At 42.8% G+C, this 23,250-nt stretch overlaps 1 protein-coding gene across 1 annotated transcript; it reads right to left on the bottom strand.

Annotated features, from left to right (window-relative positions):
• Window positions 1–15,924: 15,924 nt before the first annotated feature.
• LOC127614529 (mucolipin-3-like) lies at window positions 15,925–20,968 on the bottom strand. Its single transcript, XM_052085879.1, has 4 exons — window positions 20,823–20,968; window positions 19,784–19,990; window positions 18,444–18,574; window positions 15,925–16,524 (listed from the first exon to the last, which is right to left on the bottom strand). Exons 2-4 carry the CDS (start codon window positions 19,973–19,975, stop codon window positions 16,488–16,490), a joined length of 360 nt encoding a protein of 119 aa, XP_051941839.1. The 5' UTR covers window positions 19,976–19,990; window positions 20,823–20,968; the 3' UTR covers window positions 15,925–16,487.
• Between the last annotated feature and the right edge of the window lie 2,282 nt (window positions 20,969–23,250).

Here is a 23,250-nt window from a genome sequence, read left to right on the forward strand (position 1 = left end):
TAGGACTTCTTGAGATCAGCCACCTCAGCCACGGTCCGGTGGCACATCCCGCGTAGGGGCCCGCCCCACCACGATGGTCCCCCCCCCAGCGCCCGTCCCTCCGCTCCCCACTTGGGGCAAAAAATGAGCACATAACACCATCCAGTGTGGGTCCTTGGGCAAGAGCCTTCACGCTAATGCGTACCTCATACAATGATGAGAGACAATAAAATGAATGACATGCCAGCTCAGACGTCGCCCGGCCAAACAAGGTCTGCGTCAGGTGCTGGGGAACCAGAGCACCTTGATGAAAAATGGAGCAGAGATGGGCAAGATGCAATAACATGGCTCTGTTGGAATGCTACTACTCAAGCAAGCCTAGTCAGAGAGGTTACATGGAGAGAATGTGGGCTAAATGGTTACTTCGAAACCCACAGTCACGGGTGGCCACGAAACAACTCGTAACTCAGTGTTCCAACATCCACAAACGGCAACTGCTGTCACAACTTGAGATTGATGAGGTACAACGCAGGTTCCATGGTGAGGGGCCCCAGGCTGCCAGATCAGAGGAGGAGTTCATACCAGAGTGAATGCAGATGATGAGATTGGGAGGCCAGCCCCAATGAATGAAATGCTGAGCGAGGCAGCAACTGACCTGAAAGCTAAGATCATGGCAAGAATGAAAGCTGGGAAACCTAGAATCCGATTACAACGGCTATGTGAAGTACCACCTGAAAGTCTCTTGGAAAGTGTGAATTCAGCACTGAGGGCGATCCTTACCGTAACGATCACGGAAATGAACTGATATACGCTTCAGCATCAGTGATCCTTGAGATGCTTGGCTATAAGAGCAACCATGGAAGCCATGAGATACATTACCGACCATGGAAAAGACGGTTGGAGGCTAAGATCAAGGCGGCTCGGAAAGATGTGAGTCAATTGACTGAGGTCCAGAGAGGTGTGATGAAAAGGCCGATCCTGAGAGGTACATCCAGATGACCATATATGAAGCACTCGAAACAAAGGCTCCAAGCCTTGTCCAGCCGCCTAAAGCGGTACACGAAAGAGAATGAGGCCAGACGAATAAACAGGCTGTTTGCAACACAACCTGCGAAAGTGTACGCTCAGTGGCAGGGTCCTAACAACAGAGCTGATCCACCAAGACTGGAAACTGAAAGGTACTGGAGAGGCAGATGGGAGAAGGAGGTTGCACATAACAGCAGTGCACAATGGCTGGTCACCCAAAGAGAGGAGCACAGACACCTCCCTGAACAGAACCCAATTACCATAACAGTGGCAGACATAAAGGAAATAGTCTCAAATATGAAGAACTGGACAGCACCAGGCCCGGACATGGTCCACACTTACTGGCTAAAGAGACTCACAGCACTCCATGAGCGCCCAGCAGCACAAATGAACCAGCTGCCTAGGGATGGGACTCACCCAGGATGGCTAACCGAAGGGCGAACGATCCTTATCATGAAAGATCCCTCAAAGGGTGCAGTCGCATCCAACTATCGGCCAATAACCTGTCCCTCCACAATTTTGGAAGCTCATGTTGCGGCTAAGATAAGTGCACACATGGATCAATACATGAGCGAAGCACGGAAGGGCATTGGTAGAGATACCAGGGGAGCCAAACATCAGCTCCTGGTTGACAGAACAGTCGCACAAGACTGCAGGTCCCGATGTACCAACCTGTGCACAGCCTGGATTGATTAAAAGAAAGCCTATGACTCGATGCCACATACATGGATCACTGAATGCTTGGATGTGTATAAGGTGAACAGGACCCTAAGAGCCTTCGTTGCGAACTTGATGAGGATGTGGAAAACCACACTTGAAGCCAATGGCAAGCCACTTACCCAAGTGTCCATCAAATGTGGCATATACCAAGGTGATGCACTCTCCCCATTGCTGTTCTGCATAGGACTGAACTCCCTAAGCCAAGTAATCACCAAGACAGGCTATGGATACAGCCTCAGAAATGAAGCTACGATCAGTCACCTCCTCTACATGGATGACATAAAGCTGTATGCTAAGAGTGAAAGGGACATAGACTCCCTGATCCACACAACCAGGATCTACAGCAGCGACATCGGGATGTGATAGTCGGATGGTGACCAAGAGAGGAACGGTAGTCCGGACTGAAGGGGTCTCACTCCCCGAAGGAACAATAGCAGACATTGAGGACAGCTACAAGTACCTCGGTGTACCACAAGCCAATGGCAACCTTGAACTGGCAACAAGGAAAGCGGCTGGGGACTAGTGAGTGTGAGAGTCACTGTCCAGGATGAAACATCCAAGCTCCATGAATACATCAAGGAGAAGGCTCCAACGGATGACGTACTCAGAGAATGTCTCAGACAATGGGCAACAGAGGATGAGGCGCTGGAAGAGGGACCATCATCGGAGGACAAGCCCCTACACGGGATGTACCACCGGACCATAACTGAAGTGGCCGATCTCAAGAATTCCCATCAGTGGCTAGAGAGGGCTGGCCTGAAGGACAGTACAGAGGCACTCATCCTGGCTGCTCAGGAGCAGGCCCTGAGCACTAGAGCCATTGAGGCCCAGATATACCACACCAGACAAGACCCAAGGTGTAGGTTGTGCAAAGAGGCACCTGAGACGATCTAACACATAACTGCAGGGTGTAAGGTGCTGGCAGGGAAAGCCTATATGGAACGCCATAACCAGGTGGCTGGCATAGTCTACCGAAACATCTGTGCGGAGTACGGACTGGAAACCCCAAGGTCAAAATGGGAAACACCTCCGAAGGTGGTGGAGAATGACAGAGCGAAGATCCTATGGGACTTCCAGATCCAGACTGACAAGATGGTAATGGCGAACCAACCAGATATCCTGATGATAGATAAAGGGCAGAGGAAAGCCGTTGTAGTGGATGTAGCGGTCCCAAGTGCTGGAAACATCAGAAAGAAGGAACACGAGAAACTCGAGAAATCCCAAGGGCTCAGAGAGGAGCTGGAGAGAGCCTGGAAGGTAAAGTGGACAGTCGTGCCTGTGGTGGTCGGAGCACTCGGGGCAGTGACCCCCAAACTAGATGATGAGTGGTTGCAACAGATCCCGGGAACAACATCGGACATCTCAGTCCAGAAATGTGCAGTGCTGGGAACGGCAAGGATACTGCGCAGAACCCTCAAGCTTCCTGGCCTCTGGTAGAGGACCCCAGCTGAATGAGGGATGGACACCACCTGAGGGGTGAGACGAGGATTTTTTTTATAGATATACAGTAGATACACATTCACTCCCATGAACATCCCCAACAACATTAACACCAACACTACAGAAATTCAAACCGTAAAGATTCACATAACCAACCACAAAAGACTACACATATGCAACATGTATATACCCCCCAGAGATACCACCCGACCAGACCACGCCACAGAAGACACAGACATCACCAACACCTTCCAATACATAAACTCGCTGAACAACACCATTCTAACCGCAGACATCAACGCTCACTCAACACAATGGCACTCTCCCTACGACGACCACAGAGGCACCCACATTGCAGACATACTACAAAACTCCCAACAAATCACTCTAAACGCAAACACACCCACCAGAAAACCTACAAACATCAACCAACAACCAACATCACCGGACATCACAACAGCCAGCAACAGCATCACAAACAGAACAACATGGACCACAATACACGCACTCAGTTCAGACCACCTTCCTATCAAAATCACACACAACACGCGTGCTCCTTTCCGCCTACAACAACACCTTCAAACTTACACAAATTACAGGAAAGCAGACTGGGAAGGATACACCTCTGAAATAGAATCAGCACTGGAGAACATAACCATACCTGACAACATCCACACAGCCAACACCATGCTCACAAACCTCATACTTACAGCAGACAAACACCACATACCCCACGGAAAAATAAAAAGCAAATCACTTCTCCTACCACAACACATCAGAACACTCATCAGCCAAAGAAACGACATCAGACAACAAAACCACCAAGACCCACGCATCACAGACCTAAACAAAGAAATAGACACACAAATCCAAAAACACAAACAAGAGCTATGGAAAGAACACTTAACGGATGCATGGAACCACAGACACAAACAACACATACTCTGGAACACAGTAACAAGACTATCAAACAAAGAACAAAAAGCACCAGAAAACACCACAATACAGTTCGGACAACACACGGCAATATCCAACAAACAGAAAGCACGAGCATTCAACAAACAATTCACCAACATAATACAACACAAAACCAACAGAACATACAGACAACTACAACGCAAAATACGAAAACTCAACACCACGCCCATAACCATCACAGAACAACAAGTCAAACAAGCACTACAACGCTCCAAAAGCAACAACTCCACAGGCCCAGACAACATAAACATCAGACATCTGAAACACCTAGGCCCCAAAGCAATAACACTACTCACACACACTTACAACACATCACTCAACACCAACACCATCCCCGCAATATGGAAGACTGCAAAAATAATCCCAATACCAAAACCCAACAAAAACCACGCACTCGGCCCATCTTACAGACCAATAGCACTACACAGCCCAATAGCCAAAACAATGGAAAAGGTAATACTACCCTTCATTACCAACAACACTCAACTACCCTCTCACCAACACGGCTTCCGAAAACAACACTCCACAACCACAGCACTACACCACATACACAACATCATAGCCACAGGTTTCAATCAACAAAAACCACCACAACGAACAGTTGCCATAGCCCTAGACATGTCCAAAGCCTTTGACACGGTAAACCTACACACACTCACAAACAAACTCAACAACACTAACACCCCAAACATCATCATCAAATACATCTTCAACTACATAAGGGGACGCAGACAATACACTCAATACCGGGGGGAAACATCAGAACATAGAAACACGAAAACGGGGGTACCACAGGGGGGAGTACTTTCACCAACACTATTCAACATATACATGGCAGACTTACCACAACCACCTCCAAATGTACACACAGTTACATATGCAGACGACATCACCATTCTATCCACACATGTCAAACCACAACAGGCACAACAACAAGTACAAAAATATCTCCACGACATATACAACTGGACAAAACAGAACCAACTCACACTCAACGCAGACAAAACCACCACCACTCTGTTCACACCGGATCCGGCAGAATACAGCAACAGGCTCACTTTACAAATAGATAACACCACCCTACCCACAGTCCGCGAACCCAAAATACTGGGATTAACATGGGACCCCAAACTCACCTTCTCAAAACACACACAACACACTCTAACCCGCGCCAAGCAATCAAACAAAATACTTAAAGCCTTAACAACCACTCACTGGGGAAAATCCAAAGAAACTATACTCACCACATACAAAGCAACCACACTCACACGCTCGATCAGTCACCTCCACACTGCAGTTCCAAAACAACAATGGCGGAGCCACCCGGGTTTGCAACAGAAAAAAAAAACACAAGCAGCCAACACCTGCCCAAAAAGATGTTTGTGAGAAATACAAACAACAAAAAAGTCACTGATGCAAAAGCACGGAGACTATGTTTATATGCAGACGTACTATATGCTCATGTATACATGACATTTTCAATGGTCAATTTCAACACCAGGTTGGTCATACTTTTTTTTACCAAGAAAACACCTTTATTTCAGGCTTGTAACAGGACTGTACTGTGTTATGGCTGCTTCATCATCGCCGTCGCGAGTCGTTATGAGTACAAATATTTTTATTTGTTGATATTTCTATCTTAATATACTGTATGATACATTTTAACCGTGTTTGATCATTTAAAAAATGTGTTAAAACACCGTAAAAACTTTTTTTTTTAAACGTTCTGGAAATGATTTTATAACTTGCCTAAGGTGTGTAAATTGAAGGAAACAACTGTAACATTCGTTCATCTATTTTCTATATTGCTCATGAGAGTCACAGGTGACCCGGATCCTATCCCAGCTCAATCCCGATGATAGGCATGATAAACCCTGGACTGGTCACCTCTCTATTGCAGGGCACTTATCGACAAACATCAATTCACACCTAAGGATTTGTTCTTAGTTTTCAATTAACCCAAAAAGTGTGGTTTTGGAATGCAGGAGGAAGCCAGAGTACAGGCATAAAATCCCAACAAACATGGAGAGTGCATGCAAACTTCTGGAGGCCCAAGCTCGGATTCTAACAACCGGCCTCAGGACTGTTAAGTGACCACAACATATTATATATAATTTTACTTTCACCTTAATGAGTAACTTTTTTATTCAGTTCACATACTGTAAATACTTTTTAAAAAATGTATAATTTTCAAAGGCATTAAAAAGTTACTCACGTTTTTTATTTTTTTTATTTTTAAGGTTACCTCTATCCGCTGTTGCAGCAAGATGTAATGGTTACTTTAGGCCAGTGGTCCTCAACTAGAAATGCTGTAGGTCCACTTTTGTTTTTTTTAATAAGACCAAGGTCCAATTCCATGCTCGGGAATCATGGGTAGCAGGGCTATATGCCCATTTAGTATGGTAAAGCCAAGCTTATACAAATCAACACTCCTCACAACCAATCAATAATGGGGTGCATGAAAATAACAATTATTCACTTTGCCAGTACACAGCAAATAATGAGAGGTATTGTGTTGAGGCACAGGAACTCTTATTTTGTTAAGTTGTGCCTGCTTAATAATACAAATAGCCCTTTTAGGGAAATAAGACATTTTTACTTTAACTTTGTTAAACAGTAGTTGTCTTTTTTCCCTTACTTTAACAAAAAACAAAGCACTAATTTTACCAAAATAATACTAAACATGAAAACAAAAATATCCTTTTCATGTGTACAATTCCCCTTTTCAAATCCCCTCTGAAATCACGTAAAAATATATCAGAAGAGGAGTTAAGAACCATTTTAAATACTGACACAAGGAGCACAGGACTGTGCAGTGCTGTTCTTCCACTATAAGTGAATGCAATGTCTGAGGCATGCAAATATTATTTGAGGACGCCATTGTGACGCTCATTTACCTTGCGGTGTCCTGCTGTTAAATAGCTGCAAAGGACCCCGGGAAGACAGTGGAAAAATCCTGCGCACTATGCGGGTGTTCGGCCGTCTCGTTTTTGCCCCCAGCGACTCTCGGGTTCGACGGCGGGTATCGTCCGAGGCGCACCCTTCGGGCCGCCACGAGGATTTTAGTGGAAAGTGAATGCAATGTCTGAGGCATGCAAATATTATTTGAGGACGCCATTGTGACGTTCATTTAGCTTGCGGTGTTATGCTGTTAAACAGCTGCAAAGAACCCCGGGTAGACGGGAGCAGAACTGCACACAATCGAAACCTCTCGCGATTCGTTTTGTCCAATTGTCTGTGAGCGGCTCTCCTGGGCTGAAGCTGTGAGCACACTGTGGCGTTGCGCATGCGTCTGTTTCCTGACACAATCCTCCATTTTGAATCGCCGTGTTAGCGTTAGCTTGTGGCGCAATGTAAACACCGACTAGTAAAAAGGAGGTGAACTCACGTGGCGAGTAGAATGGCGTGCAGTTTATTGGGAAAATAAACTGTCGCATGCGCGACGCCAGAACTGCACACAGCGTCAGCATATACGATACGCTGATTGGCTCATTTGAATTTAAGGTGTTCCCATACATAACCGTCAGCTGTCAGCACGCGTCTATCCCAATGCACACGCATTCAAAATGCCTCGGACGAGTAGTTTTAAGAGAGAGGGGGCGGCGGGCGGGCAAATTATTTTATTTTTCATTTCGGACGACAAGACAAGGTGGTACATTTCGAAACCCGCGCGCGGCTTTCGCGCACATGGCTAATTTGCATGCGCACTGGGGCGTTCCGAGCCCTCGTCTGACAGTGTGTTGCAAGATGGCGCGGCCGTCGACCCGCCGCGCGCGGCGACCCGAAGGGCGCGCCTCGGACGATACCCGCCGTCGAACCCGAGCGTCGCGTTATGTTACCTGCTGTAAAATCCTGCGCACTATGCGGGTGTTCGGCCGTCTCGTTTTTGCCCCCCGCGACGCTCGGGTTCGACGGCGGGTATCGTCCGATGCGCGCCGTTCGCCGCTGACCGGTTCCGACCGCCGTCCGAGGCATTTTGAATGCGTGTGTATTGGGAGAGACGCGTGCTGACGGTTAAGTATGGGCACACCCTAAATTCAAATGAGCCAATCAGCGTATCGTATATGCTGACGCTTAGGTATGGGCACACCTTAAATTCAAATGGGCCAATCAGCGCATCGTATATGCTGACGCTAAGGTATGGCACACCTTAAATTCAAATGAGCCAATCAGCGCATCGTTATCGCCACATGCCCTCCTCAGACAGGGTCTCCGGTTAGTCAAACATTAAGATAAGATAAGATATCCTTTTTTCGTCCCACACTACGGAAATTTACAGCCTCCAGCAGCAAGAATGTATGTAGAAAGAAGAAAGAGAAAAAAAACAACAAACATCTTTCAATTAAATGCAATATGAACACAAAATGGATAAATCGCAGTACTATTTACAATTTTCCTTCACATCATTTAATTATTATTATGATTGTTATTTTTTATTCATCAGCCTGACAGCAGTCGGTAGGAACCAGCGTCGGTATCTCTCCTTCTTGCAGCGCGGGTGTAACAGTCTCTGGCTGATGGAGCTACCAAGTGCTGTCAGGGCGGGCTGGAGGGGGTGGGAGGGACTGGCCATCATAGCTTTTAGCTTAGTTAGCATCCTTCTGTTGCCCACCTCCTCCAGAGTGTCAAGGGAGCAACCCAGGACAGAACTGGCCTTCCTGACCAGTCGCTCCAGTCTCTTTCTGTCCCGGGCTGAGATGCTGCCTGACCAGCAGACAATGCCATAATGGATGGCCGAGGCCACCACCGAGTGGATAGAACATCTTAAGGAGTGACCCCTGAACCCCAAAAGACCTCAGTTTCCTGAGTAGGAAACTGTCCTTTCCTAATCAGGGTGTCCGTGTTTATACACACAAAGTCGCGCTGCTGCGGTCCTCTGCATTACATCTGTTAGTGAACGCAAAGAATACAACGGATAATAAACGCCATCAGGCGCCGACAGGTATGGCAGCCTCAGTCACACGCTCCCTAGTATTATCCCTGTTTTTGTCATTTTCGTTTATTTTTGCCGACCCTGAGCGGCTTACTTACACGAGGGAAAAGTTGCTGCGCATTGGGGAGGCTACGCTCGGCCTTTTTTCACCATCCCATCGATCCATCTTGCTAATCTACGATCTCTGCCAACTAAGATGGATGAACTTCTTCTCACAAAGACCAACAAAACCTTTGCACGTTCTGCTGCGCTCTGCTTCACTGAAACCTGGCTCAGTGACCGCCACCCGGATTCCGCGCTACATCTACCGGCTTCCGCCTTCTCCGAGCCGACCGCGACACGGAGCTATCAGGGAAATCGAAAGGTGGTGGGATTTGCTTCTATATCAACGAAGAATGGTGCACTGATGTCACGAAGCTCGACGCACACTGCAGCCCGGACCTGGAGTCGCTGTCTTTAAACTGCAAGCCATTCTACTCGCCACGTGAGTTCACCTCCTTTTTACTAGTCAGTGTTTACATTGCGCCACAAGCTAACGCTAACACGGCGATACAAAACGCTAGCCGAACAAGTAAACAAACTCGAACTAAAATACCCAGAGTCACCCCTGATCATTTTGGGCGATTTTAATAGAGCACACCTTAACCGTGAAATTCCCAGATATAAGCAGCACATCGACTGTTTCACCAGAGAAGGCAACATTCTAGACCACAGCTATTCAACAATCAAAAATGCATACCGATCAGTCGCCCGTGCAGCATTGGGTCTTTCTGACCACAATTTAATCCACTTAATACCTACATACAGACAGAAACTCAAATGTGTTAAACCGGTTGTTAAAACTGTGAAAAAATGGACAGATGAAGCAAAGCTAGCTCTACAAGAATGCTTAGACTGCACTGACTGCATATGACCAAATAACCTATAAAAGCAGTTAAGATGGATGAGCAAGACTGATCCGCTGATGACGGCAGATAATATATTTTTTTCCTTTTTGTGGCCGAGTATTATCTTTTTAACTTTTTAATACATTACTATTTTTACCGTGACAACAGAGAGAAACACTGGCCTGTTGATAATTCTACATAGAAGCATGAGAATGACTGTGATGGGCCTTTCCAATAAATCAATCATGCCAGAATCGAACTCTGCACCTCTCCACTGTGATGCCATGCGCTAACCAGTCAATCATAGGGCCGCCCAAAATTAAAATCCTCGACAGTGATTTCATTCACAATGGTGTTTAATTCATTCAGAATGTGGGTTCAATTTTTTATCTTTTGGTTTAATGACAATGGCATTCCAATTACTTAGGGCATTGTTTTAGTTTGACTAGTTGTCGTTTTATGAAAAGAAAATTAGGAAAGTCACAATGCTACCTGTGGTTTGTGGTATTTTTTTTCCACAGCAAGAAAGTTCAGTTTATGATGCAATTTTGAATGACTATAAATTATTGGAGTAGGCCTTAATCCTTTTGATGACATGAAAACTAGTGACTCCCCGTAGACAAAGGAAAATGTGTATTACAAAGCCGTAACAGTCTCAGTTGTAAAAAAAAAAAAAGATTGTCTCTGCTTTGCAATTGGGAAAAAATATATTTATTTCATAAAGCATACACTGTTTTAGGACTCAGAGACAGACAACCATTTACAAAGACTCACCGTCAACACTATAGCTCATTTATAGTGTAGTGATAAATGAACCTTTTTTTTGTTTTCCGCTATCCATTTAGTGGCAGTATGTACTAGTATGGTGACCTGGTAAAACTCACCAAGGTGAGCATGTATGTTTGCTGGTTGGTTTTAGTTTGTGCTGGTTATCTGGTAAAAGTCAGAGTTGTGAAAGAGGTTGAATACATTTGTGAGACAATTTTTGGAAAAAAATGTAATCTTCAAAACATTCACAAAGTGCAAAGTAATTAACAAGATTTAATAAGAAAGAGCAAATCCCAGGATGAGTGTATGTGAATGCTTGTCGCAGATAAGAGACAAAAAAGACTGGTGTGTTTGATGAGGATATTATTATATCGAAACATTTTCAATTGAATTTTAGACTGAAAAACGTACGGTAATTAACTAAATTAAATGAAACCACTTTTTACAATGCTCGGGGTAAGTTTAACATGTGATGTAAAAATAAAACATCTAATGTTGAACTTGAAAATAAAGAAAAATACTGCCAAGTAGAATATGCATTACAAAATATTAAGCACACATAATGGGAACAGGAGCAGCTCTGCTTGGCTATCAGGAATTAGAGCAGGCATTTGTGCAAACATACATAGGATGATGCACTGTATGCATAGTAGTAATGCTAAAAAAAAATAAAAATAAATACTAGTTCACTAGTAAGATCATTTTGACGCTTACTAGTGAACATGTAAGGCCATAAATGTGCCCACTAGTTCACTAGTAAGATCATTTTGAGGCTTACTAGTTGACATGTAAGCCGCAAAACGCCCACTAGTTCACTAATAAGATTATTTTGACGCTTACTAGTGAACATGTAAGGCCATAAATGTGCCCACTAGTTCACTGGTAAGATCATTTTGACGCTTACTAGTGAACATGTAAGGCCAAAAATGTGCCCACTTGTAGTGCTAGTGACATTACATTGTACTTGCATTACATGCAAATAAGGATGATTACGAAAACATGTAACGGTATCCTATTGGCTGTACGTTTCAAAATAGTATCATCCCACCAGTCAGGGCTAATGATTTTGGAAATTCTGTGCCCACTTAGTTTTTTAGAACAACAATGGCGGACAGCGTCCTGAGACGTATTCGGCGAAGGTGCAGGGCAATAGAGAGTGCCTGTCGTCAAGGGTCTGCCGGTGAAAGTGAAGCACGCGCGATAAACATTTCAATTGCTAATTTAAGAAGAGTTAGTGACCAGTTTAGCGCTGATACTACCATTTTTTGTCGTTGCTTTTTTGTATGTATTTTTATTCGAACTACACACGGGTTTTACTGACGACTTTGTTTCACAGGTGGGGGTTTGTGACACATGCTGGCATTGATGGGAATTCAACTTCGCTGCGTATGAGACGTCTACTTTCAGCCAATTTGGGTGCCTGACTAATCCGGAATAGGAGCGGATCCCTCATACGTATACCAAAAGAAATTGTATTATAAAAATGCTTTAGTTACAAAATAAGGTCACACGGCCAATAAAGTACAACATAAAACGCTGGTAACAAAATTACCAGGATAAGAATGAGGGTAACAAAAAGTTCTTGCAAACAGCAAGGGAAATTGCAAATGAAAAATCACAACAAAATGCTTTCAGTGTCTCTTTTATTTATTACATATGAGAATTTTAAATGTTGGTCTATATTTTAGCAATCGTCATGGATGTTGCCATGTTTGATTTGCTTTCATGGGCCACATAAAATAATGTGGCAGGTCAGATCTGGGCCCTTAACTTTGACACCTATGCTGTATAGTATCCATACAGTGTTAATCAATCCAATTTTACAAGTGCAAAATCTCCAAGTACTCCGGTTTCCTCCCACATTCCAAAAACATGAATGGCAGATTGATTAAACACTCTAAATTGTCCCTGGGTGTGAGTGCGGATGGTTGTTCGTCCCTCTGTGCCTTGAAATTGGCTTGCAACCAGTTCAGGGTGTCCCCCGCCAACTGCCCGAAGACTGCTGGGATAGACTCCAGCACCCCCTAACCGGCGACCCTTGTGAGGTTAAAGCGGATCACAAAATGGATGGATGGATAATTAATACGCAATTAGTATTGTGTGTGTTTTCTATTTTACTTTTGCCCTCCACTGTGTGTGTGTGTGTATATATATATATATATACATATATACACCCTATATATATATATATATATATATATATATATATATATATATATATATATATATATATATGGGACTTCCAGATCCAGACTGACAAGATGGTAATGGCGAACCAACCAGATATCGTGATCATAGATAAAGGGCAGAGGAAAGCCGTTATAGTGGATGTAGCGGTCCCAAGTGATGGAAACATCAGGAAGAAGGAACATGAGAAACTCGAGAAATACCAAGGGCTCAGAGAGGAGCTGGAGAGAGCCTGGAAGGTAAAGGTGACAGTCGTGCCTGTGGTGGTCGGAGCACTCGGGGCAGTAACCCCCAAACTAGATGAGTGGTTGCAACAGATCCCTGGAACAACATCGGACATCTCAGTCCAGAAATGTGCAGTGCTGGGAACAGCAAGGATACTGCGCAGAACCCTCAAGCTTCCTGGCCTCTGGTAGAGGACCCGAGCTGAATGAGGGACGGACACCACCCGAGGGGTGAGATGAGGATTTTTTTTTATATATATATATATAGGGTGTCCATAAAGTCTCTTTACCATTTCAAAAATGTATTAAAAATGCAATTGATTAGATATTTCATTCAGATTTGTTCTATTGTAACATTATATATACAGTATATATACCTGTATATATACAGTATATATACATACATGTATTATATATATATATATATATATATATATAGAGTGAGAGAGAGAGAGAGAGAGAGAGAGAGAGAGAGAGAGAGAGAAAGAGAGAGAGAGAGAGAGAGAGAGAGAGAGAGAGAGAGAGAAAGATTAATCAAAAGTATGAATTGTTTTTATAAAATCACTTCTGTACATTCTTCTTCAGTTATTATGAGCCGGATGCGTAAGGGTTAAAGCTTTAAGACTGAATATTCATTCTCTGAATATTGACCAATCAAAATTCTTGTCCCGCCTGCTTCATTTGCATGCAGCCCACTTGTGAACATGTCGGTGTTCGAGTCGCAACTGAGACATGAATGATCGCATGTTACAGTTGACATGCTCACTTGTAAGGGCCAAATGTCCACTGGGTACACTAGTTAAGGTGTTCTGGCCTTAGCAGTGAACTTGTCAGTTTAAAAATTGATCACTAGCTCACTAGTAAGGCATATTATGTCCACTAGTTACACTACTTGGATCTTCTAAACCTTACTAGGTGACTAGTGAGGTTCAAAATGTTGATGAGCAAAAACATGTCTGCAAGGATCCGCGCACATTAATCGCTAAAATGGTGCTTTGAGATACATGTTGAATTTGTTCTGTGACCATGCTCAAACTCAAAACAGAATTGAAATGAATGGACATGCCATCAATCTGTTTCAGCCGTCCATGCCTAAAAACATGTAAGGACAATAGTCTATAATATAGTTTATTAAAAAAATAAAGTAATGACATAATTAAAAATTTAGAATGTCCCACCCAAATCACAGAGCACACGGAGTGAGCCATGCTGAGTTCAAAGCACCATCAACAAACATCCATAGACCTTCCATTGTGCATCACAGACAATGAAAGCTATGACCCATTCCTTCGATAAAGCACATATGACCTTGCTGGCCAAGCAGGTAGCGGGAAGGCATCTTCAGAGCTTTCCATAATGCATGACGATTTTGAGTGGTGGGAAGGCAAACATCCGCCTCATGATCAATAGGCGGGGATGACGTCATCGCGTTTGATGACAGAATTAAATGTTCCTCCTTAGTTGGAGTAAAGCGTGGCTCGTTCCTTTTTAACTCTTCACTATAAATAAAGTTAGAAAATTAAATTTAAAAAAATTCATAAAATTATAATAATAAAGTATATAATGTCACTCCACCGAACAGCTACCTGAATCCAACACACGCTCGAACACTGCAACACAGCGCTTTGATTTACACCACGTCATTTGGAACGTAAGTCACCATTTGAATGGTCCAAATTTCTCATAAGCAGCCTTCGAAAGATAACTCACTGACACCCTCTTTTGAACAAGTTTGAAGCATGATGGTACAATGTCAAAGGTGATCCAGGACTAAACATGATGAACGTCAAAGGTGATCCAGGACACTTTAATCAGCAACATGTGTACAAGATATCATGTTTCTACTCGTTTACATTTTGCCAAGTAGTGATCAAGTGTAGAATATGGGTACCGTATTTAAAAAAAAAACATGACAGTGTAAAGGCACGTGCCTAATATCTTCTACAGTATGATATATTATAGACATACAGGTATGTATAATATATCCTTTAGGGCTAAATTTCACACGTTTCTCAACATTTCACTGAAGTGATTGTTGAATACAAATGAATGAAGGTCATCCGAACGAAAGTAATCTTTTGACGATTGTGCGTTTCATGAAATACAAAACGTAATAGAAAAACAGCCATAATGTGGACAAGAGCATACTTAGGGGTGGGAGCTGGGGGTGGGGGAGGGGGGTGCAGGAGGACCACATAGTGTACAGCGAATTGCTATACATTAGTTAATCTGTTGGTTGCTTCAAGTTTGCCTTCCAAAATGTGCCAAATTGTTTCCTGTAGAAATCTCATGTCAAAATAAAGAGCAGTTTCTTTGTTGAGTAAGAATGATCGAACAGCAAGTGCTTTATGAATTTGTGAGTACATCATGCAAAATCTATGAGAGCAACCATAATGAAAATATGATGCTATTGCAGCCTATTCTAAGTGCAACCTGAGATTCTCAACAAGAAAGTAAAAAAATAGATAAAAAAAAAATGACACCCAATTTGGGGCTTTAAATTTTTTATAATGCGGGTGCATCTCAAATTTATTTCAGGAGTTTAATTTAAAAAGTTAAAAACTCAAATGATACAGAGTGATGAAACGAATCCATTTTACATCAAAAATAAAATGTCTTCCGAGTGTGTTTGTTCTAAACTGTAACCATCAAAGTCAGAGAAAAAAAAAAATCATAGTAAATTCTACTTTATCTGTAGTGAATCCACCGCATATTAGGTTTGAAGTGAACCATTGAAATAAATGACATTTTCCATAACATCCTTATATATTTGGATGCACCCTTCATAAGCTATACTCTCCATTGCTCTCTTGTTTATGCCTCTATCTTAAGTATTTCGATGATTAAATGTTTCAAATAGCGAGTTATGGTCCAGCGAGGTAATCCTTCTTCCTTAGTATAAATTTGAAATCCAAAAAGTAGGGAAAAAAAAGTCTCAAGTGATGGTTCTGGTTCAAACGTGAGAACACTTAACAGGCATACCGTGTAGAGGCCATTTCCTCCGAGGCCGCAGTCAAACTGGATCAGCCTCAAAGTTTCGTGCGTAGTGATCGGCTTGAAATCTGCTAATAAACTAGCAGGTTGAAACATATTTTCTTGTGAATGTAAATTTTAAAAAGATGAAAAATCTAAAAAACACTGAGCTGGCCTGACACAAGGCCCATTAAATAAATATGTGTGCTTTCACCTTCCCACAAGGCACCTTGTTCCTGATGAATCCATGACGTGCATTCCTCATTGGAAAATCCTGGTCCAACTGATTGACGCCTCCTCCTTCAGTCAAGTGCCAGGAAAAAAAAGGCTTGTTCCAGAGGGGACTTCTTGTAAGTTGAACCGAATTCTTCCTCAGTTCACCAGCAGGACGTCCTCATATGTTGTCATCCTGACGGAAATACAAGACGGTGGTTTGTATTCAGATTGTATCCAGAGCTGTTTGATGTGACTCTGACAGGGGGGAAAGCCCAAAGTCCCCTTTTTGTATCACCAGTCATACTTTGGTACCACCTGGTGGAATCTTACTGTAGTTGTTTGATTTAGTTCATTCGTGGTGTTTTTACATCGATGTTTGAGATATCTTGTTTTGTTGGTGGAATTTGAATGCACCCTGAGGACTGGTCAACGGGAAACACAGCAGATCAGTGTTTTGCTTCTTCACTGATGCAACTGCTCACAGCTCTTGCGCTCTATTTGCCAGTTAGAATTTTCCTGAATGACCTAAAATGTTATCATTCTGTTTGTTCGTGTGTGATGTCACATCACTTTGTGGTTAAAATGTTAAATAGGCCATTAGGCTAGCTAATAGTATCGATGAGCCTCATGTGAAGGCATTTTGGCTGTGTTGATTACACTCACCCACTGAGTTCAGTTGTTTATGGAACATGGGTTTCACGATTGTTTACATGCTAGATGCGTGGGCTTGATGCTTTATGTCAGGGGTCCCCAAACTACGGCCCCGTACATTTGGCCCGGCCCTCTAACCCTCCTGTTGTCCTCGGGTCAAAATGACCCGTCACTCTGTTAAAAACGCCCCCAAAAAACTGCAAACAGCGGTGTCTACAAGCCTACTGGAACCTACAAAAGGATTATAAGGAAGGAACACAAGAACTTTAAGAGACTGCTCATGTGTCAGAGAGATTCTGCTCTGACAACTGAGCTGAACTTTTATCGGTTAAGAAAGTTAATGTTTGTCAAGTCCCGTGTTTGCCAGCAGGGGGCAGGCTTCTTGCTTGCTTTCTGCACACCTGCCACCGATTTGTGATTGATTACACGGGCTTTATTTGGGCGCTCTGGCAGTTGACTCACTGCCGGAGTATTCCACGCCGTGCCAAAATTCTCTCGCCCAATTCCTATTCGTATTATTCATTGCCTCTTAGCCTTGTGGCTATTATTGCGCGTCGTTATTCCTCTTTCGAGTGAAATTTATAGTATTGTCTAATCAGACCCTCCTTGCTATTTTTTCCGCAAGCGTTTTCGGTTGTTCTCTTTATTTTATCCCTGGTCCTTATTTTGACCAGCACTTTTTGTTATTCTCCCGGTCGGGTAATTTTGTGTTTGTATTAAAGACTCCTTTTGTTCTCTGACAAACCTCTTTCTGTGTCTGCTATTTCGGGGATCGACTTTCAGTTATTTGGTTATACACGAAGCGATTACTCTGTCTCTTCAGGTACAACGTGACAATGTTCCATGGCTTTTTTTCTATGAAGAACCCAGAGAGAGTTATTTAGTTATTATTTATTTCCTGTTTTTGTGTTAGTGTTATTATTTGTTTCCTGACTTTTTTCTGTAAAGAACCTGGAAAGGGTTATTTGGTTATGTGTGGCTTTTCTGGAAAACAATAAAAAAAATTTTAGCTCCCCTACGATCGTCACACTTTTTTATAAACTGGCACCGGCCCCCCATCAGAGAAGGGAAAAGTTATGTGGCCCTCACAGGAAAAAGTTTGGGGACCCCTGCTTTATGTAATCAGTGTGTCTATTTTGAGATTCACATTCAGAGTACTTAAGATGCCGCCATTTTGTGGCATTTACAATATAAACGGTTACACACCCTTTTGTAAGGAGAGTGTGACAGTAATTTGCAAATATTCGCAATTTGCGGCAGGGCTTGCCCGCAACCTCATGCAGGAAGTTACTTCATGTTCTATTTTGTTATTCATTTCAATTGTCACTTTAGCCATTGTGTACTGAGCAACCACAACAGCGAAGCCACTACTACTTATTTATATCACAGTTGCATTTCTGATTTTATAGGACTCACTACAACCCCCCCACCCCCAAACAAACAGAAAAAGTATTGCATTACCTGTCACAGCAGCAGAAAAAGGAGCACGGCGATGTCTCCAGGCCCCTGAACTTGCCGGAGTTTGGCGCATCGGTGCACTCAGCTATGAAAGCATGCAGGTCTGTGATGTGAATGGGCTCCTGGGTCTGATGCTGTACGACAACATATAAAAGTTTGACATTTACATTCGGTTTCCAGAGCCGGATGCCACTCAATTCTCCGTGATCGATGCCCAAACCTAAATCATCTGAAAGTAGTTAAAACAGAATAGAGCAGGGGTTTCAAACTCATTTCACATTGTGGGCCACATACGGTCTCTGTAGATGTCAACTGGGCCGGACCAATAAAATTGTACCATACTCCGCGATAAATAACCAAAATAATGTCTTTTCTTTGTTTTGGTCAAAGAAGCACAAGAACATTAGGGAAATGTAATAAACGTATCTTTTACAAAACATTTCATGAAGCACCTTAGATTTCCTTAAACAAATGTGCAATTTACTTTTATCATTCACATATATGATCCAACTGATTGTACAAAGGCACAAAACGTAATTGGTATTGAAAAATATCATAATGCATTTTCAGATTAAACTGGGTTCATAAAGAATTTTTGTTTTTAAACAATTTACACATGCGCATATAAAATCTAAATAGAATCCCTGCCTACACCTTACAAACTGAGGAGAGTGCTATTAAATGTGTAAAGAATAAAGTATTCACACGTCCTTGATAGCGTCTGCTGTGTTGGGTCTGTCTCAGTGACAGACTGAGACTGCTATTGTCTTCTTCTCTGATCAAAACAATGTTGACTTGTACTCTGATCAAACAGTGTATCCGCCAGCGGATACTCCACGAATTGCACCTTGTAAAAAAATATTCATTCATTTTATGGATTTTTCCACTTTTAAATGATCCTGCGGGCCTGATCGAACTGCCTTGGGGGCCGGTTCCGGCCCGTGTACCGTATGTTTGACAACCCTGGAATAGAGGCTAGAAAACCTACATTTTGGATCGAAGATCTACTTTTCGATCAACTAACCTCACGGGATCTACCCTTACCGGCGTGCGCACGCGCGCACACACACACGCGCGAATTTAAGATTTACCTGCTTTATTTTATTTTTTAAATATATTTTTTTTGTGAAAATGAGACTGATAAGATGATTAGTGTGCAGTGTATATTAACACAAAAATATATTACTAACATGTACAAAGACAAACAAATGGTTGTTTGTTTTTTTTCTTCTCGACACTCCTCGGATCTACTTGGGACCCGTCTTAGATCTACCGGTAGATAAGGATCTACCTAATGGGCACACCTGCTTTAAGACAAAAAAAGGTCGGGTTTGCTGGCCTACCTTGATGGCCTCGTAGGCTCCGGTGATGAGCGCGATGAAGAGCGACAGCACCATGTAGATGAAGAGCGAGATGAAGGTGTACAGGTACACTTGGCTGAAGAGCCACACCAGAGTGCTGCTCTCCTGCATTCCTGAGAAGGTCACGAACATGTCGTCGCCATTGATGAGGGAGAAGAGGCATTCCGACACCATGGATAGGGAGCGGAACTGTAGCACAAGGATACAGTCTAATAAAACACTTCTTAACATGATCTGAAAACAGTAAATCTCTTCACACCTGAGGTTGGCAAACATTTTACACCAAGTGCCACACTTAAGAAAAATACTTAGCTCTCCAAGTGGCACCAAAATGACCAACATTAAAAATAGTTGCGTAGTAGGCCCAAGTACTCCGAGCGGGCGCTGGTGCACTCAGACCGTTCGGCGACTCAGAGCGTAGCTTCATTTTGTTGTTGGGTTACAGTAGACTAGAGCAGGCTAAAATGCGAGTCAATGTGGCGGCCATGTTGGCTGGGCCGACTGTCTCATCAAAGCAGAAACAATAGCTTAGCAGTGCTGTAAGCATGCAGCTCAACAGGCGCATGTTCTCTCTACTAATAGCTTTTTTCTTTTTAAATCAGGCACTAGTAGTCCTTTTGAAAATATTTTTGTTGCAGCTCAGTTTTTTTTTTCACAACCCTTATCAATGTCATCGATTCATAAAAGAAGTGCATTCATAAAAGAGTGGAATTGCACGTATTTTTGCTGTGGAATTGCCCGTATCAAGGCGCAGGAAGCATTATCCGCCCCCTCAGCAAGTTTGAATGAACTTTAAAAAATCAGTTTCAAACTTTTTTTTTTCTTCTTTAAAAAAAAAAAAAAAAAACTTTACATAAGTAAAGTTGTCGTGTACTGGGGATTTTTAGGCTCCAAAAGAAGTCCAAAACAATGCTTGTTCTCTACTGGGTGTTTCAAAGCTACAAAAAAAGCACTTCGATGTAGTCCATTAAATTGAGGCTCGACAGTACTTAAAAGTAAGGTTGACTTATCGATGCGGTACCTTCACATGGTACGGTCCCAGCACAATCCAGCCGCAGAAGCAGTAGCCCAAATATATGACGGCCACACAGCAGCAGAAGCGGATCACGTTGGGGAAGGCTGCTCGAAGAGTTACGATCAGGATCTAAACGATGATATCATGGAGAGGAATACCACATTTTCTTAACTCGGTGCAAATCAAACAACAAAGTTGAATTACTAACATGTGCCTCAAAATGACCTTACTAGTGAACTAGTGGGCGTTTTGCGGCTTACATGTCAATGAGTAAGCCTCAAAATGATCTTACGAGTGAACTAGTGGGCGTTTATCGGCTTACATGTCAACTAGTAAGCGTCAAAATGACCTTACTAGTAAACTAGTGAGCGTTTTGTGGCTTACATGTTCACTAGTAAGCGTCAAAATGATCTTACTAGTGAACTATTGGGCGTTTTGTGGCTTACATGTTCACTAGTAAGCCTCAAAATGATCTTACTAGTGAACTAGTAGGCGATGTGTGGCTTACATGTCAACTAGTAAGCCTCAAAATGAACTTACTAGTGAACTAGTGGGCACATTTATGGCCTTACATGTTCACTAGTAAGCGTCAAAATGATCTTACTAGTGAACTAGTGGGCGTTTTGTGGCTTACATGTTCACTAGTAAGCGTCAAAATGACCTTACTAGTGAACTAGTGGGCGTTTTGTGGCTTACATGTTCACTAGTTAGCGTCAAAATGATCTTACTAGTGAACGAGTGAGCGTTTTGTGGCTGACATGTTCATAAATAAGCGTCAAAATGATCTTACTAGGGAACTAGTGGGCGTTTTGTGGCTTACATGTTCACTAGTAAGCGTCAAAATTACCTTACTAGTGAACCAGTGAGCGTTTTGTGGCTTACATGTTCACTAGTAAGCGTCAAAATGACCTTACTAGTGAACTAGTGAGCGTTTTGTGGCTTACATGTTCACTAGTAAGCGTCAAAATGATCTTACTAGTGAACTAGTGGGCGTTCTGTGGCTTACATGTTCACTAGAAGCCTCAAAATTATCTTACTAGTGAACTAGCGGGCGTTTTGTGGCTTACATGTCAACTAGTAAGCCTCAAAATGATCTTACTAGTGAACTAGTGGGCACATTTATGGCCTTACATGTTCACTAGTAAGCGTCAAAATGACCTTACTAGTGAACTAGTGGGCAATATGGAATAAATACTCAAAGGGCTTGCCAGGCAAGCCCATTGAGTATTTAAAGGGTTCAAAGGGCTTGCCTGGCAAGCCCTTTGAGTATTTATTCATCCGTGATGGTATTGTAGACCAATGAGAGCACGTCCGACAGACACGTGGACTTCGGGCGGCCAATCATGATGCATTTCGAGCCAAGCCCCAACAAAAACGGAGGAGAAAACTTTCAGACGCTTTGAAAGCTTTTGGGGTACATATTACTCTTGTTGTTACACAAAATTTTGTTTTACGATTATTTTAGGCGGTAACGTTATGGTGTAAATGTCAAATACGTGGTCAATTTATCAAGATGAAGCCTGCTTAAAAATTTGCTCCAACAATTTTGGAGATGTGTCTGACTTTGACAGCAATGGCGGCAGTTCAACGCTGACAGTCGCAGTCGGGTGCAGATTTATTTCGGCAGGACTTTCTAAAATCTGCCGTTTGCTCTGACAGTTCTCTGTCTGACAGTCACATTTTGTCTTATTACTCACAAGCTAATTGACATTTAAAAAAAGAGTTAATGTTTGGAACACGATTTTGCTCTTACTGTTTGCTGCCTTAGTTCGTTTGAAATATTCGCTTCCTGCATTACATGAAGTACATTTTTTAATATTCACAAGACTGTAACTGTGCATTATAAATAATGTCACATTTGCACTATGTTTTACTGGATCTACAACTAAACTAGGTCCTCGTTTCTGGGAGAGTCCACAGCACCTCCTGTATCACAACCATTCTGCCGGCACACCTTCAGCAGCACGATGTTTCTAATGGGAGCTGGAGGGTGATCAGCTTCATTGAAGAACAGGAGGAGGAGAGGCACAACGTTTGTCATTTGTGATATGTTTTTAGACTTTTCTCCTAACTAAAAAAACTATGTTTTGTTAATTTCTTGATATAGTTCTTGTATTTAAATATTTTAACAATCAAATATTTTTCAACTGTGTTTTAGATATGAATTGTATGAAATAAATCAGTGAAGCCCCATTCAAATTCTACTCTATCTAATCTGCTCGATCACACTGCTGTCAACCTGCTGTACCTCCAAACTCCTTGGCTTACTCGCAGTTGGAGGGTTCCCCCCGAACGGGGGGACAAATCAAGGAACCAATCCCTGCACCCCGAACGGGGTGCCCTTACGGCCGTTTTTTTTTTTTTCGGCTAACCGCCCCCTGAACCTGGCAGGGTGGCGGGCGGACCTTTTGCTCCAGGCGGGGGACATAGAGAC

Source organism: Hippocampus zosterae, chromosome 14 (assembly GCF_025434085.1).
Source record: "Hippocampus zosterae strain Florida chromosome 14, ASM2543408v3, whole genome shotgun sequence".
NCBI lineage: Eukaryota > Metazoa > Chordata > Actinopteri > Syngnathiformes > Syngnathidae > Hippocampus > Hippocampus zosterae.

Coding starts and splice junctions, on each gene's coding strand:
- LOC127614529 (XM_052085879.1), bottom strand. CDS start 19,975: ATGGTGTCGGAATGCCTCTTCTCCCTCATCAATGGCGACGACATGTTC. Junction 18,575..19,783: donor GAGCCTACGAGGCCATCAAG/GTAGGCCAGCAA, acceptor GTTGTCGTACAG/CATCAGACCCAGGAGCCCAT. Junction 16,525..18,443: donor TTTTTCTGCTGCTGTGACAG/GTAATGCAATAC, acceptor TATTTCCGTCAG/GATGACAACATATGAGGACG.